This window comes from Narcine bancroftii, chromosome 1, assembly GCF_036971445.1.
Source record: "Narcine bancroftii isolate sNarBan1 chromosome 1, sNarBan1.hap1, whole genome shotgun sequence".
Taxonomy (NCBI): Eukaryota; Metazoa; Chordata; class Chondrichthyes; order Torpediniformes; family Narcinidae; genus Narcine; species Narcine bancroftii.
The window spans coordinates 124,756,399-124,770,228 of NC_091469.1; the positions used below are offsets into that span (position 1 = coordinate 124,756,399).

A 13,830-nucleotide genomic window follows, 5' to 3' on the forward strand; every position below is an offset into this window, starting at 1 on the left:
AATTATATGTTATTTTTTCCAATGGAATACATTTATTCATTTCTATGTACCATTGCTGTACTCTCAGGCTCTCTTCTGATTTCCAAGTTGACATCATACATTTTTTTGCTACAGCTAAGGCTATCATAATAATGTGTTTCATCCAGTTTGAGGCCTAATTCTTTACTTCTTATATTACTTAGAAGAAAGGTCTCTGGATTTTTTGGTATGTTGCTTTTTGTGATTTTATTCAATACCTGATTTAGATCTTCCCAAAACTTTTCCACTTTCTCACATGCCCAAATTGCATGTACTGTTGTTTCCATTTCCTTCTTACAGTGAAAACATCTATCTGATATAGTTGGATTCCATTTATTTAACTTTTGGGGTGTGATATATAACCTGTGTAACCAATTATATTGTATCATACATAACCTTGTGTTTATTATTCTTCATAGTTCCAGAGCATAACTTTTCCCATATTTCATTTTTTATCTTTATGTTTAAATCTTTTTCCCATTTTTGTTTGGGTTTATAGCTTATTTCACCATTTTCCTTCTCTTGCAGCTTGATGTACATGTTCATTATAAATTGTTTCTGTAATCACATATTCAAAGCTGCTTCCTTCTGGTAATCTCAGACTGTTTCCCAATTTATTCTTTAAGTAGGTTTTCAGTTGATGGTATGCAAACATTGTACCATGAGTTATTCCATATTTGTACTTCATTTGTTCAAATGTTAATAAATTATTTCCCAAAAAACAATTTTCTATTCTTTTAATTCCTTTTTTCTCCCATTCTCTAAAGGAAAGATTATCTATTGTAAAAGGGATTAGTTGATTTTGCGTCAATAATAATTTTGGTAGTTGGTCATTTGTTTTTTTCCTTTCTAAGTGAATCTTCTTCCATATATTGAGTAAATGATGCAGTACTGGTGAACTTTTATATTGCATCAGTTTTTCATCCCACTTATAAAGTATATGTTCCGGTACCTTCTACCCTATTTTATCTAGCTCTGTCTTAGTCCAATCTGGTTTTTCCTTTGTATGATAAAAATCTGATAAATAATTTTTAAAGTTTGGTAACTGCAAACCACCTTGTTTGTACCACTCTGTTAATTTATCTAACGCTATCCTCAGTTTACCCCCTTTCCATAAGACTTTCCTTATTATTCTCTTTAGTTCATTGAAGAATTTATCTGTAAAGGGAATTGATAATGATTGAAATAAGTATTGTATCCTTGGGAAGACATTCATTTTAATGCAATTTACCCTTCCTATCAATGTTAGTGGCAATTCTTTCCAATGTTTTAAGTCTTCCTGTAATTTCTTCATTTATGGTTGATAATTTAATTTGTATAGGTGGCTTAAATTATTATCTAATCTAATACCTAGGTATCGGATTGATTGTGTTTGCCATTTAAATGGTGATTCTTTTTTAAATTCTGTATAATCCGCATTACTCATTATTTGCATTGATCTTGTACCCCGATATTTCTCCATAATTCCTTCAATTTCTTATGTAGTTCTTTTATTGATATTTCTGTTTCTTTTAAGTATACTATGATATTATCTGGAAATAAACTGATTTTATACTTCTTCTCCTTTATTTTTAATCCCTTTTATTTTATTTTCTGTTCTTATCAGTTCTGCCAATGGTTCTATTGCTAAAGCAAACAGTGAGGGAGATAGTGGACATCCACTATCTTTGTTGACCTACTTAATTTAAATTGTTGACCTACTTAATTTAAATTGGTTCGATAAATATCCATTTACTGTTACCTTCGCCAATGGTCCATTAGATAATGCTTTAATCCAATTAATATATTTTTCCAGAAGATTGAACCTCTGTAATACTTTGAATAAATAATTCCATTCTACCCTGTCAAAGGCTTTTTCTTCGTTTAAAGCAACAGCCACTGTTGGCATCTTATTTCCTTGAACTGCATGAATTAAATTAATAAATTTACAGACATTATCCGCTGTTTGTATTTTTTTAAAATAAATACAGTTTGATCTTGTTTTACTATTTTTGGTACACAGTCGACCAATCTGTTTGCTAATAATTTTGCTATTATCTTATAATCTGAATTAAGTAGGGATATTGGTCTATATGATGCTGGTGTTAATGGATCCTTCCCCGTCTTTGGTATTATTATAATTATTGCTGTCTTACATAAATCTGGAAAATGTTGTGTTTCTTCTATCTGGTTCATTACTTCCAGGAGAGGAGGAATTAATAACTCTTTAAATGTTTTATAGAATTCTATTGGGAATCCATTCTCTCCAGGCGTTTTATTGTTCGACAGCTTTTTTAATATATCCTGTATATCCTGTATAGCTAACAACTCTTATGACTCTTTAACTTTTTGGTCACTTTCTTCCACATTTTCTAATCTTTTCCTTATTTCTGACCAGCTCTATTCTACTCACTTTTTCTTCTGTACTTTTCATTTCACTAAATTTTAATTTTTTAATGCTCTCATTTGTTCTTGAAAATTTTTTAAATCTATATTCTGTCCATCTATTTTACCTTCTCTTTCTCTGTGCAGATCTTGGTCTTCTTCCTCTTCTTCTATGTCTGCACCTGTGTTTGTTTCTTCTACTTCTCTTCCTTGTATCTGTGTCTCTTCTGATTTTCCTGTTGAGTTGTTTGCCTCACTTTGCTGGGCTTCTTCTTGCTTGGCTTCTTGCTGTTGGTCCTCTTCTTCTGGGCCTCTGTTGGGCCTCCTGTTGCTGTTCTTCTTTCCTATCACTCCCTTTCCTGTCACTTTCCTCTTCTTCCAGCTGAGAGCCCTGGTGTTGGGCATCCCACAACTGGACGCGCTGTGTTTGCTCGTTCCTCAGCTGGGCCCCCCTCCGGTCGGTGTTCTCTTTTTCCTTAGTGAGCGCATTGCGCATGCGCGACTCCTCAGAGAGCTCAGAGAGCCATTTTTGCAGTCCAGCAGTTGGGAGGTCGCAACTCAGCGGGGTCATCACCAACCTTGGAGAACGGGCTCTCTTCTCCACGACGGCTCCCTGTTTCTTCATGCAGGTAAGGCCTTCTCCTTTCTCTTCCAGCATCTTTTCTTCTTTTTTTCCCGTTGTTTTTATTTTTTTCTTCTTGGGTGCCATTTTCTTTCTTTGCTCTACAACTTTATCTTTTATTTGTTATGTTTTGTGTTTCTTGAACTTTGTATTTTCTTCACTTTATTTCTTCTTTTCTGGAGAGGGCTGGTGTTCTCCTACCGGCCACGTCTCCATCACGTGACTCCTCCTCCCCCTTGTTTTCATTTACACTTTCCACTTCTGCCCTGCTAATTTCTGAATTTTGTATTTGAATATGATCACCTGTCATTCTTCTGAAACTCCTGCTCAGTTGCTTCTTGGGGTTTCCCACAGTTTTGATTGTGACATTTACACAATTACACAAGATATAAATCATTTCACTGAATAATGTTTCACTAGAACATTCCATAGGTTGAGCATGTGACTAGAGTGCAAAAGAAAATGCTTTGAAATGTAGATTATTGAAGAAAAATTGAACAAGCATATTGACTTAATTGATATTCATGCAATGACTCAAACCAAGTGTGGGAAGTAGGTTGCTATGGAGACAGTTCTTGTGTGGAAACTGTAGGATCAATGGTGAAGTGCGGGTCTTGATCTTTGACCTGGACTTGGTCATTTCCTCTGCACAATACATTGTGTCATTTTATGATTGCAATTAAAGGGAAGGTTTTCTTTCAAGCAAATTTAAACAAATCAGTAGGTAACTTTGATGAAACACATTTTTAAGTTGTCGATCATGGAAACAGGCCCTTCGTCCCAAAATACCCGTGCTGACCAAGTCAGTCCCATCTGTCTGAGTTTGACCTGTCTCTCACCAAATCATTCCTATGCAGTGAGCATTCAGTTGTTAAAAGTTTCAGAATTGGTCCTCTTTAATTTGGCATGAAAATATCAATCTGCTCTGGAGACTGAAGTAAACAGAGAAATGCTCTTTCATACACACGTATTATAAATGTATACATCGCAAGCAATGATGAAACTGCTAAAACTGATATTACCTCCATGTTCAAGATTGGCAACCATTCGGTAAACAATTTCACCACATTGCTTATCAATAACCCATTGAGTTTCCATGGAGTGATTCCGCGCCACAATAGGCTCTCAGGCCCAGTCTCTCGATGCCAATCATCCAGCACCCATCTATGTCTTCTTCCATGCTGAAAGTTACAAATTAATAGCCTAACATTTCCTTTAAAAAGATGGTAACTTGGAGACCCCAATAGCCAATTTTCAACCATCTGATATCAATTTCTTTAGAATAAGGAAGAAGAAAGAGATGGTGCCAAATCCAACCTCATAATTATCATAATTTAAATATATTATGTAATGTAGATATTTTGCTGCTCTGACAGGGAGAAAGTTAATTTCTGTTTATGAAGCACATTATACACGATCTGGACCAAATCCATCTTCAAATATCATTCCTGGATAACTTGCCTCTCCGTCTTACTTCTTTTCCCTCTTCTGGAACGGACCTTCAACAGTTCTGCTCCTACCACGCCCACCTGTGTTCCGAGAACCTATTGCTTTTGAACTGAACCACCAAGTTCTTGTTTTGATAGGTGGCACATGAACTCTCAGCTGCCACAGTGATGACTGAGCTGAGGCAGTAAGGGAGGGCAATGTTATAACTGGTCTCTAATGTTCTAGCTTAGGGATCAGGAACTTGGACAGACTTCATACTACCAATTGAAAAAGTTCATAACCAAATGCAACGTGCAGACAACATCTAGCTCTGGTACACCGAGCCCAGAAGCAGCCTGCTGCACATGGTATGTGAGGTATGTCCATGCGAGTGAGTTGTCCACATATTCTTATCACCCCCTTTGGTAATTCCTGATCTGCAGCACTCAGAAAAACATTTGAATTTACTGACTGAAATGTTGATGCTGAACTATTCAGTTAATAATTGACAACTTAACATTGTTTATATGGAAAGGTACGTTGTTCCAATATTGGTTGAGGTCATCCCACATAAAATGACCTCAACCAATATTACACCAATCAACCACGATTATAAGACCTTAAGACATAGGAGAAGAAACAGGCTATTCAGCCCATCGAGTCTGCCCCACCATTTAGTCATGAGCAGATCCATTTTCCCACTCAGCCCCACTGCCCAAGAACTTACTAACAGTCTTCAAACTGGTGCATGTGAGTTGTGTGCTAGAAAGATACAGCGACACTCAGCAAAAGTGTAAAATTCAACTGAGAGTTAAACAAAATTACATCATAGATTTAAGAAACATAGGGTTATGCAGGAGATAAACAGGCCATTCAGCCAAACCTGTGCACACCAAACAAGTTGTCTATCTAAGCTGCTCCCATTTGCCAATAGTGAGTGCTTGGAATCCATCGCCAGGGATATTTAAGAGACTTTTAGGTAGGCACATGGATGCAAGAAAAATACTGTGTTATGGGTGTAAGGTGGGGAAGGTTGAGTAAGTTCATATAGGTTGGCACAACATCGAGGCCAAAGGTCTGTAATGTTCAATGTACCCACCTCTTAAATGGCATGTCGAATGAAAAACTCTAGTAAACGGTAGTCTCTAATTCTCTATTGAACACCATCCAGTGAGCATGACGAGCTGGAACTACATGAGGGACTTGTGTTTCAAGGTCGTTTTATCTTTCATGGGAAGGAATTGTTAACAATGCATATTGTTTTCAAGGTCAGGTATTTGGTGGAGTGCTGCTCTTGAGATAAAGGATATGTTTAGAAAATCTTAACAGCCTGTGCAATAATATTGAGTGCAAACCAACCAGACCCACAAATCACCCAGAGGTAGTCCTGGAAACCAGAAAACCTGGGAGAAATTCATTTTTGAGTTGATTTACACCCATGTACATGCAATACCACCCTTTAACAATTGTTCTGATGGAGTGACAGCTGAATTAATGTCAAAACAGGCAATAGCAGAATTTGAAAATACATTTCTAAATTTAAACTATCTGAAAAGTAAGTAATTCCATGGTTGTCTGTGGCAATCCCTCTGAAGTTAAACTTACCTGCAATTCCCTGTAGTAATCCACAAATGTTAAAAATGCTTTTCTTCAGGAAACTCTGCACACACATGGTAAAGACCGACACAAAAGCGACGGCGCACAGAATGAGAATCCCCATCGCCAGAAAAATAGCCGTCGCTTGCCAGAATCCACTGGCAATTTCATTAAAGCTTTCTGCATATGGGCCACACAGACTCCCTCGCTTTAAGTTCACCAGGTGTTGCAGCTTGATGCAGCGGCTATATATCCCCAGAGTTGGATGGAAAGGGTCTCTCAAAGTGTTGGAGCGGTTTGCTGGAGCAGGGATGCCGTTCCCCCTTGGCCTGCCCACCAGCCAGTCTGCACTCATGAAGGCAATCAGTTCAGCAAAGGCTACCACAATACTGAGCAGGGTCCATAGCATTGAGCGACAGGTAACAATCACATGACACATGATTTAATCCCAACTGGTGCCAAGCCGGTCTAATCAGTCTGCACCAAAAAATTCTCTGAGAAAGATAATTAAAAGAACCAAACAGGAATTGAAGGTCCTGCAATACTTTTTGAGATGCCGGTGACAAAGTAAATCCTTGCTTCAAACAGAATGAAATCAAATGCCACAAATTTCTTCAGCTGCGTTCATTGACCAACTGGATCGTCTTGTGAGTCAGTGTTCCCTGGTTGATTCTTCCTCAGATCTAGTTTCAGTGGATTTGTGTCTCTTTATCAGTGTGCAGACCAGCATACGACGTTATATATCAGTACAGGAAGTTTCAAAGTCTGCCCACAATACTGTTCATTATCTGTAATAAACACACCTACAAGGAAAAGGGAGAGAGAAAACAAACGTTACACTGGTTAAAACCCCACCCAGAGAGGGAAAAGTTTTCCGCCTTTCACTTAAATTCTGACATACGACTTAGAAAGATTTAACATGATGTTGGCAAACAAAATTGGCAGGAAAGTTATGACTTTAAACTGTGTATTCCATACTTCTTTGTTGCCTGGAAACCACGGGTCTCTGTTCTTTAGAGATTAGTACATTTGAGAAAAGCAACCTATGGACCCCAGGATCTGTAGATTTGTCTGTCCATGGCCTTATGCACCACAAAACTGAGGCGACCTGCAAAGTGGAGGAACAAAGTCTAATATTCCACCTGGGCACTCTCAAACAGATGGCATTAACATCGATTTCTCCAGTTTCCATTAGACCCCTCCTCCCCTCTCTCTTACCCTATCTGTCTCCTTTCCTCCAGCTCCCCACCCCCTTTCCTCTCCATTTAGGGAGCTACCCTCTCCCACCATTACCTCAGCTTTTTTCTCTTCTTCTTTCCCACCTACATTCACCTATGTTGGCCTGTGCACCTTCCCCTGCCCCTTCCTCCTTCCTTCTTCCACTCCACCCCTAACTCCACCATTTTATTCAAGGGCCTGTCCAATCTTTGTTTGCACCTTGACGAGGGGCTCAGTCCCGAAACATTGATTATATCACTTTGCTTCTTGTAGATACTGCGTGACCTGCTGAGTTTCTCCACCACTTTTATGGATAACATCTGTAGATTTCTTGCTTTTGACTAGTGCATTTCAGAAACTGGATTCAATAAACAGATATTCTATTATTATTCTCAGCACTGGTAATTAATGGTAGATCAGAGAGTGATTGAACTAGAGTCTCCTCTTGGTCCATCGCCTGTAACACAGGCTTAGATATTGCCTGCTTTTTCAGTGATTACATTCAGTGGGAGAGGCTGGATTTAATGAACGACAGTCACCCCAGGTTTCTCTTCATTCGTACTTCAAGAGGAAGGCAAAACAGATGCAACTATTCCTTTCTTAAAGCTCGCAAAACTTTAAATTAATAATGGCATTATGGTCACTGGATTCAAATTGTTCCCTGAACTGGGTGGGTGAAATCATTGCCATTTTCTGGCAATGATTTCACCCACCCAGTTCAGGGAACAATTTGAATCCAGTGACCATAATGCCATTATTTTGAACTAAACAGGAAAGTCTGTGGACACTGGTGATGTAACGCCGTACATAAAAGTGCTGGGGAAATGCAGCAGGTAGTGCAGCTGTGGGAAGTAAAAGATGACCAAAGTTTTGGGCCTGAGCCTTTCATCAAGGTATGAGCAAAAATCAGGCAAGCACCTGAATAAAAAGGTGGGGTGGGGTGAGGTGGAGAGGGGGGAGGGAGGAAAGGAGAAGGGGGTGAGAGGGGAGGGGGGATGGGAGGAGAGAGGGGAAAGGAGGGGGGATGGGAGAGGGGAGGGGAAAGGGGAAGAGAGGGGAAGGAGAGGGGAGGAAAGAGAGAGGAGGGGGAAGGAGAGTGGGAGAAGAAAGGAGAGGGGAGGGGAGAGGAAAGGAGAATGGGGTGAGAGGGGAGGGGAAGGTAGAGGAAAGGAGAAGGGGTGACAGGGGAGGGAAAGGAGAAGGGGTGACAGGGGAAGGGGGGACAGGAGAGGAGGGGAGAGGGGAAAGGAGGGGGATGGGAGAGGGGAGGGAGGTAAAGGGGAAGACAGGGGAGGGAGGAAAAGGGGAAGAGAGGGGAGGGAGGAAAAGGGGAAGAGAGGGGAGGGAGGAAAAGGGGAAGAGAGGGGAGGGGAGGGGAAAGGAGAGCAGGAGAAGAAAGGAGAGGGGAGGGGAGAGGAGAGGAAAGGAAAGGAGAAGGGGTGAGAGGGGAGGGGAGGGAAGGGAGAAGGGAAGAGAGGGGAGGGGAGGAGAGAGGAAAGGAAAGGAAAGGAAGAAAGAGCAGGGATGAGTATAGGTGAAGAGGTCACAGGTGGGTATGGGGGGAAGGGTAGAAGAGAAAAAAACTTAGAATATGAAGTTTGATATTCATAATATTCCTATTAGGAATTGAGGCAGTTCAGGGAACAATTTGAATCCAGTGACCATAATGCCATTAGTTTAAGCCAATAATGGATAAGGATAGGTCTGATTCTTGGGTTGAAATTCTAAATTGGACGAAGGCCAATTTTGAAGAAATAAGAAAGGATGTAGAACATGTGGATTTGGACAAGTTTTTTGCAAGGATGTCCTGGTATGTTGGAGGACATAGAAGGTGAAATTTTGGGAATACAGAGTTTGTATGTTACTGTCAGGATCAAAGGTAAAGTTAACAATCTTGGTTTTTGAGGGATATTGGGGTCTGGTTAAGAAGAAGAAAGGAAGTGTACAGTAGGTAGAGGCAACAAGGACCAAATGAAGTACTTGAGGACCATAAAATATGTAAGAAAGTCCTATGAAAGAAATCAAGAGGGTTAATAGAAGGCACAAGTTTACTTTCCCAGACAAGGTGAGGGCATGTCCCAAGAGTTTCTACATGTATATTAAGAACAAAAGGTTAGGGGCCAAATCGGTCCTTTTGAAGATCAAAGTGGTGGGCTATTTATGGAGCCAAGAAATGGAAGAGATCTTAATTTTTTTTTCATCTGTATTTACTCAGAAAACTGGCACAGATTCTAGGGAAGAGAGGCAAGCAATCAGTAAGGTCATGTAACCTATAAAGATTAAAGAGGAGGAAGTGTTTGTTATCTTAAGGCAAATAATGGTGGATAAATCCCCAGGTATTCCCTCAGACCTTGAGAGAGGTTAGAGGAGAAATTGTTGGGACCCTTCCTGATGTATTTATCTAACAATTATTTAACACAACCTTAGTCACGGGTGAGGTGCCAAGGATTGCGGGTAGCTCATGTTGTTGTTATTTAAAAGGGCTCTAAAAATAATTGATGGCTTGGTTCAGCATCATGCTGAAGAAGATTGAAAAGAGGGTTGGTGCGAGAACACAGCCTTGCTTCACGCCATTGTTAATGGAGAAGGGTTCAGAGAGCTCATTGCTGTATCTGACCCGACCTTGTTGGTTTTCGTGCAGTTGGATAATCATGTTGAGGAACTTTGGGGGACATCCGATGCGCTCTAGTATTTGCCAAAGCCCTTTCCTGCTCACGGTGTCGAAGGCTTTGGTGAGGTCAACAAAGGTGATGTAGAGTCCTTTGTTTTGTTCTCTGCACTTTTCTTGGAGCTGTCTGAGGGCAAAGACCATGTCAGTGGTTCCTCTGTTTGCGCGAAAGCCGCACTGTGATTCTGGGAGAATATTCTCAGCGACACTAGGTATTATTCTATTTAGTAGAATCCTAGCGAAGATTTTGCCTGCAATGGAGAGCAACGTGATTCCCCTGTAGTTTGAGCAGTCTGATTTCTCGCCTTTGTTTTTGTACAGGGTGATGATGGTGGCATCACGAAGATCCTGAGGCAGTTTACCTTGGTCCCAACAAAGCTTGAAAAACTCATGCAGTTTGGCATGCAGAGTTTTGCCGCCAGCCTTCCAGACTTCTGGGGGGATTCCATCCATACCTGCTGCTTTGCCACTTTTCAGTTGTTCGATTGCCTTATATGTCTCATCCAGGGTGGGAACCTCATCCAGCTCTAGCCTTAGGGGCTGTTGAGGGAGCTGGAGCAGGGCGGAATCTTGGACTGAGCGGTTGGTACTGAAAAGAGATTGGAAGTGTTCTGACCATCGGTTGAGGATGGAGATCTTGTCGCTGAGGAAGACTTTGCCGTCTGAGCTGCGCAGCGGGCTTTGGACTTGGGGTGAGGGGCCGTACACAGCCTTTAGAGCCTCGTAGAAACCCCTGAAGTCGCCAATGTCCGCGCTGAGCTGTGTTCGTTTGGCGAGGCTAGTCCACCACTCATTTTGGATCTCCCGGAGTTTGCGCTGAAGATGGCTGCATGCGCGACGGAAGGCTTGTTTCTTCTCTGGACAGGACGGCTTTGTAAGGTGAGCCTGGTGGGCAGCTCGCTTCTTTGCCAGCAGCTCCTGGATTTCCTGGCTGTTTTCGTCAAACCAGTCCTTGTTTTTCCTGGAGGAGAAGCCCAGTACCTCTTCAGTGGATTGCAGTATGGTAGCCTTCAACTGATCCCAGAGGGTTTCAGGGGACGGGTCCCCAACAATGAAGACGCTGTTTACATCCGGTACCGCACGGATGGCAGTCTCTTCAATCTGAGGCGCCTGCAAGCTCACACCAAGACACAAGAGAAACTTGTCCGTGAACTACTCTTTGCAGATGATGCCGCTTTAGTTGCCCATTCAGAGCCAGCTCTTCAGCGCTTGACGTCCTGCTTTGCGGAAACTGCCAAAATGTTTGGCCTGGAAGTCAGCCTGAAGAAAACTGAGGTCCTCCATCAGCCAGCTCCCCACCATGACTACCAGCCCCCCCACATCTCCATCGGGCACACAAAACTCAAAACGGTCAACCAGTTTACCTATCTTGGCTGCACCATTTCATCAGATGCAAGGATCGACAATGAGATAGACAACAGACTCGCCAAGGCAAATAGCGCCTTTGGAAGACTACACAAAAGAGTCTGGAAAAACAACCAACTGAAAAACCTCACAAAGATAAGCGTATACAGAGCCGTTGTCATACCCACACTCCTGTTCGGCTCCGAATCATGGGTCCTCTACCGGCACCACCTACGGCTCCTAGAACGCTTCCACCAGCGTTGTCTCCGCTCCATCCTCAACATCCATTGGAGCGCTCACACCCCTAACGTCGAGGTACTCGAGATGGCAGAGGTCGACAGCATCGAGTCCACGCTGCTGAAGATCCAGCTGCGCTGGATGGGTCACGTCTCCAGAATGGAGGACCATCGCCTTCCCAAGATCGTATTATATGGCGAGCTCTCCACTGGCCACCGTGACAGAGGTGCACCAAAGAAAAGGTACAAGGACTGCCTAAAGAAATCTCTTGGTGCCTGCCACATTGACCACCGCCAGTGGGCTGATAACGCCTCAAACCGTGCATCTTGGCGCCTCACAGTTTGGCGGGCAGCAGCCTCCTTTGAAGAAGACCGCAGAGCCCACCTCACTGACAAAAGGCAAAGGAGGAAAAACCCAACACCCAACCCCAACCAACCAATTTTCCCTTGCAACCGCTGCAATCGTGTCTGCCTGTCCCGCATCGGACTGGTCAGCCACAAACGAGCCTGCAGCTGACGTGGACTTTTTTTACCCCCTCCATAAATCTTCGTCCGCGAAGCCAAGCCAAAGAAAAAAGAAAGAAAGAAAAATAATTGAGGAAAATATAGGCCAGTGAGCCTGACATTAGTAGTGGGTAAGTTATTGGACGGTGTTCTAAGAGATCAGATATACAACTATTTGAATAGTCAAGGACTGATTAGGGAGGGTCAGCATGGCATTATGCACGGTAGGTTGTGTTTAATCAATCTCAGAGTTTTTTGAGGAGGTTGCCAAGAACATTGATGAAGGAAAGGCCATGGATGTTCCTTATGTGGACTTTAGTAAGGGCCTTGACAAGGTCCCGCATGGGAGGTTAGTCATGAAGGTTCAGTTGCTTGGTGTTCATGGTGTGGCAGTAAATTGGATTAGATATTGGTTTTACAGTGAAGTCAGAGAGTGGTAGTGGATGATTGTCTCTCTGGCTGGAGGCCTGTGACTAGCAGTCTGCCTCAAGGATTGGTGCTGGGCCCTCTGTTATTTGTCATCTATAGCAATGATCTGGAAGATAATGTAGTAAATTGGATCAATAAATTTGCAGATGACACAAAGACTAGGGTCGTTGAGAACAGTAAGATTTTCAAAGTTTGCAGAGGGATCTGGACCAGCTGGAAAAATGGCCTGCAAAAATGGCTGATGGAATTTAATGCAGACAAGTGTGAGATACTGCACTTTGGAAGGACAAACCAAGATAAGGCACTGAAGAGTGTGGTAGAACAGAACATCTGGGAATACAGATACATAGTTCCTTCAAAGTGATGTCACAGGTCATAAAGAGCTTTTTGGCTCAATTGGCATTCATAAATCAAATTATTGAGTATTAGAATGTTATGAAGTTTTATAAGACATTGGTGAAGTCAAATTTGGAGTATTGTGTGGAGATTTGGTCACCTAACTACAGGAAAGATATCAATATTATTGAATGGGTTCAGAGGAGATTTACAAGGCTGTTGCCAGGAATTGAAGGACTGAGTTACAAGGAAAGATTGAATTGGTTAGGACTTTATTCCCTGATGTGCAGAAAATGAGAGGAGATTTGAGAGGTACACAAAATTAGGATGGGTATAGATAAATGCAAGCAGGCTTTTTCCACTAAGGTTAGGTGAGATAAATACTAGAGGACATGGGTTAAGGATGAAAGAGGAAAAGTTTAAAGGGAATATTAGGGAGAACTTATTCACGCCGAGAGTGGAACAAGCTGCCAGATGATTTGGTAAATGCAGGCTCGATTTTGACAGTTAAGAAAAGTTTGGACAGGTACATAGAAGAGAGGGGTATGGAGAGATATGGTCCAGGTGCAGGCCAGTGGGACTAGGGAGAAAAATAGATCAGCACAGACTAGAAGGGCCCGTTTTCGTGGTGTAGTGTTATACAAGAAATATTTTCCCTAAATATAATTGCTCCCCTTAGAGAAATTATTTTGAATTTCTATTCAGATTTTTCCTTCCTCTCTTCTCCTAGAGACACATCTTCCTGGGTGCAGGTCATCTCGAATCTCACCTATCCTTTAAATGTGCCTCAGACAATGAGTATTTAAAAGGACAATCATGGCTGGACCCTCGAGAACTGCAATAATAATAACTCACTCATTTTCTTCCTCCAACTCTAACCAATGAGCAATTCTACTTCCAGCTCAATTGTGATCAGCTAACTATATACGGAATACAGATCAATTGTGAGATGTCCCGTACAATGCATATCTCTGCAAGGGAGCAGGCCTAAATTCAAGAGATTCCACAGAAGTAAAGGAATGAACATCCAAACACAGAGGAACTTTTTATAAAAATAGATTTTAGTA

At 41.9% G+C, this 13,830-nt stretch overlaps 1 protein-coding gene across 3 annotated transcripts in view; it reads right to left on the minus strand.

The window, feature by feature from the left end:
* LOC138763673 (LHFPL tetraspan subfamily member 2 protein-like) overlaps nucleotides 1-13,830 on the minus strand; it is a 271,965-nt gene that overhangs the window by 37,994 nt on the left and 220,141 nt on the right. For all 3 annotated transcript variants that reach the window (XM_069938217.1, XM_069938223.1, XM_069938234.1), the window contains one exon: nucleotides 6,038-6,831. In XM_069938217.1, the coding sequence (XP_069794318.1) occupies nucleotides 6,038-6,467 (430 nt within the window). In that variant the 5' untranslated portion in view covers nucleotides 6,468-6,831. The remainder of the gene's footprint in view (nucleotides 1-6,037; nucleotides 6,832-13,830) is intronic.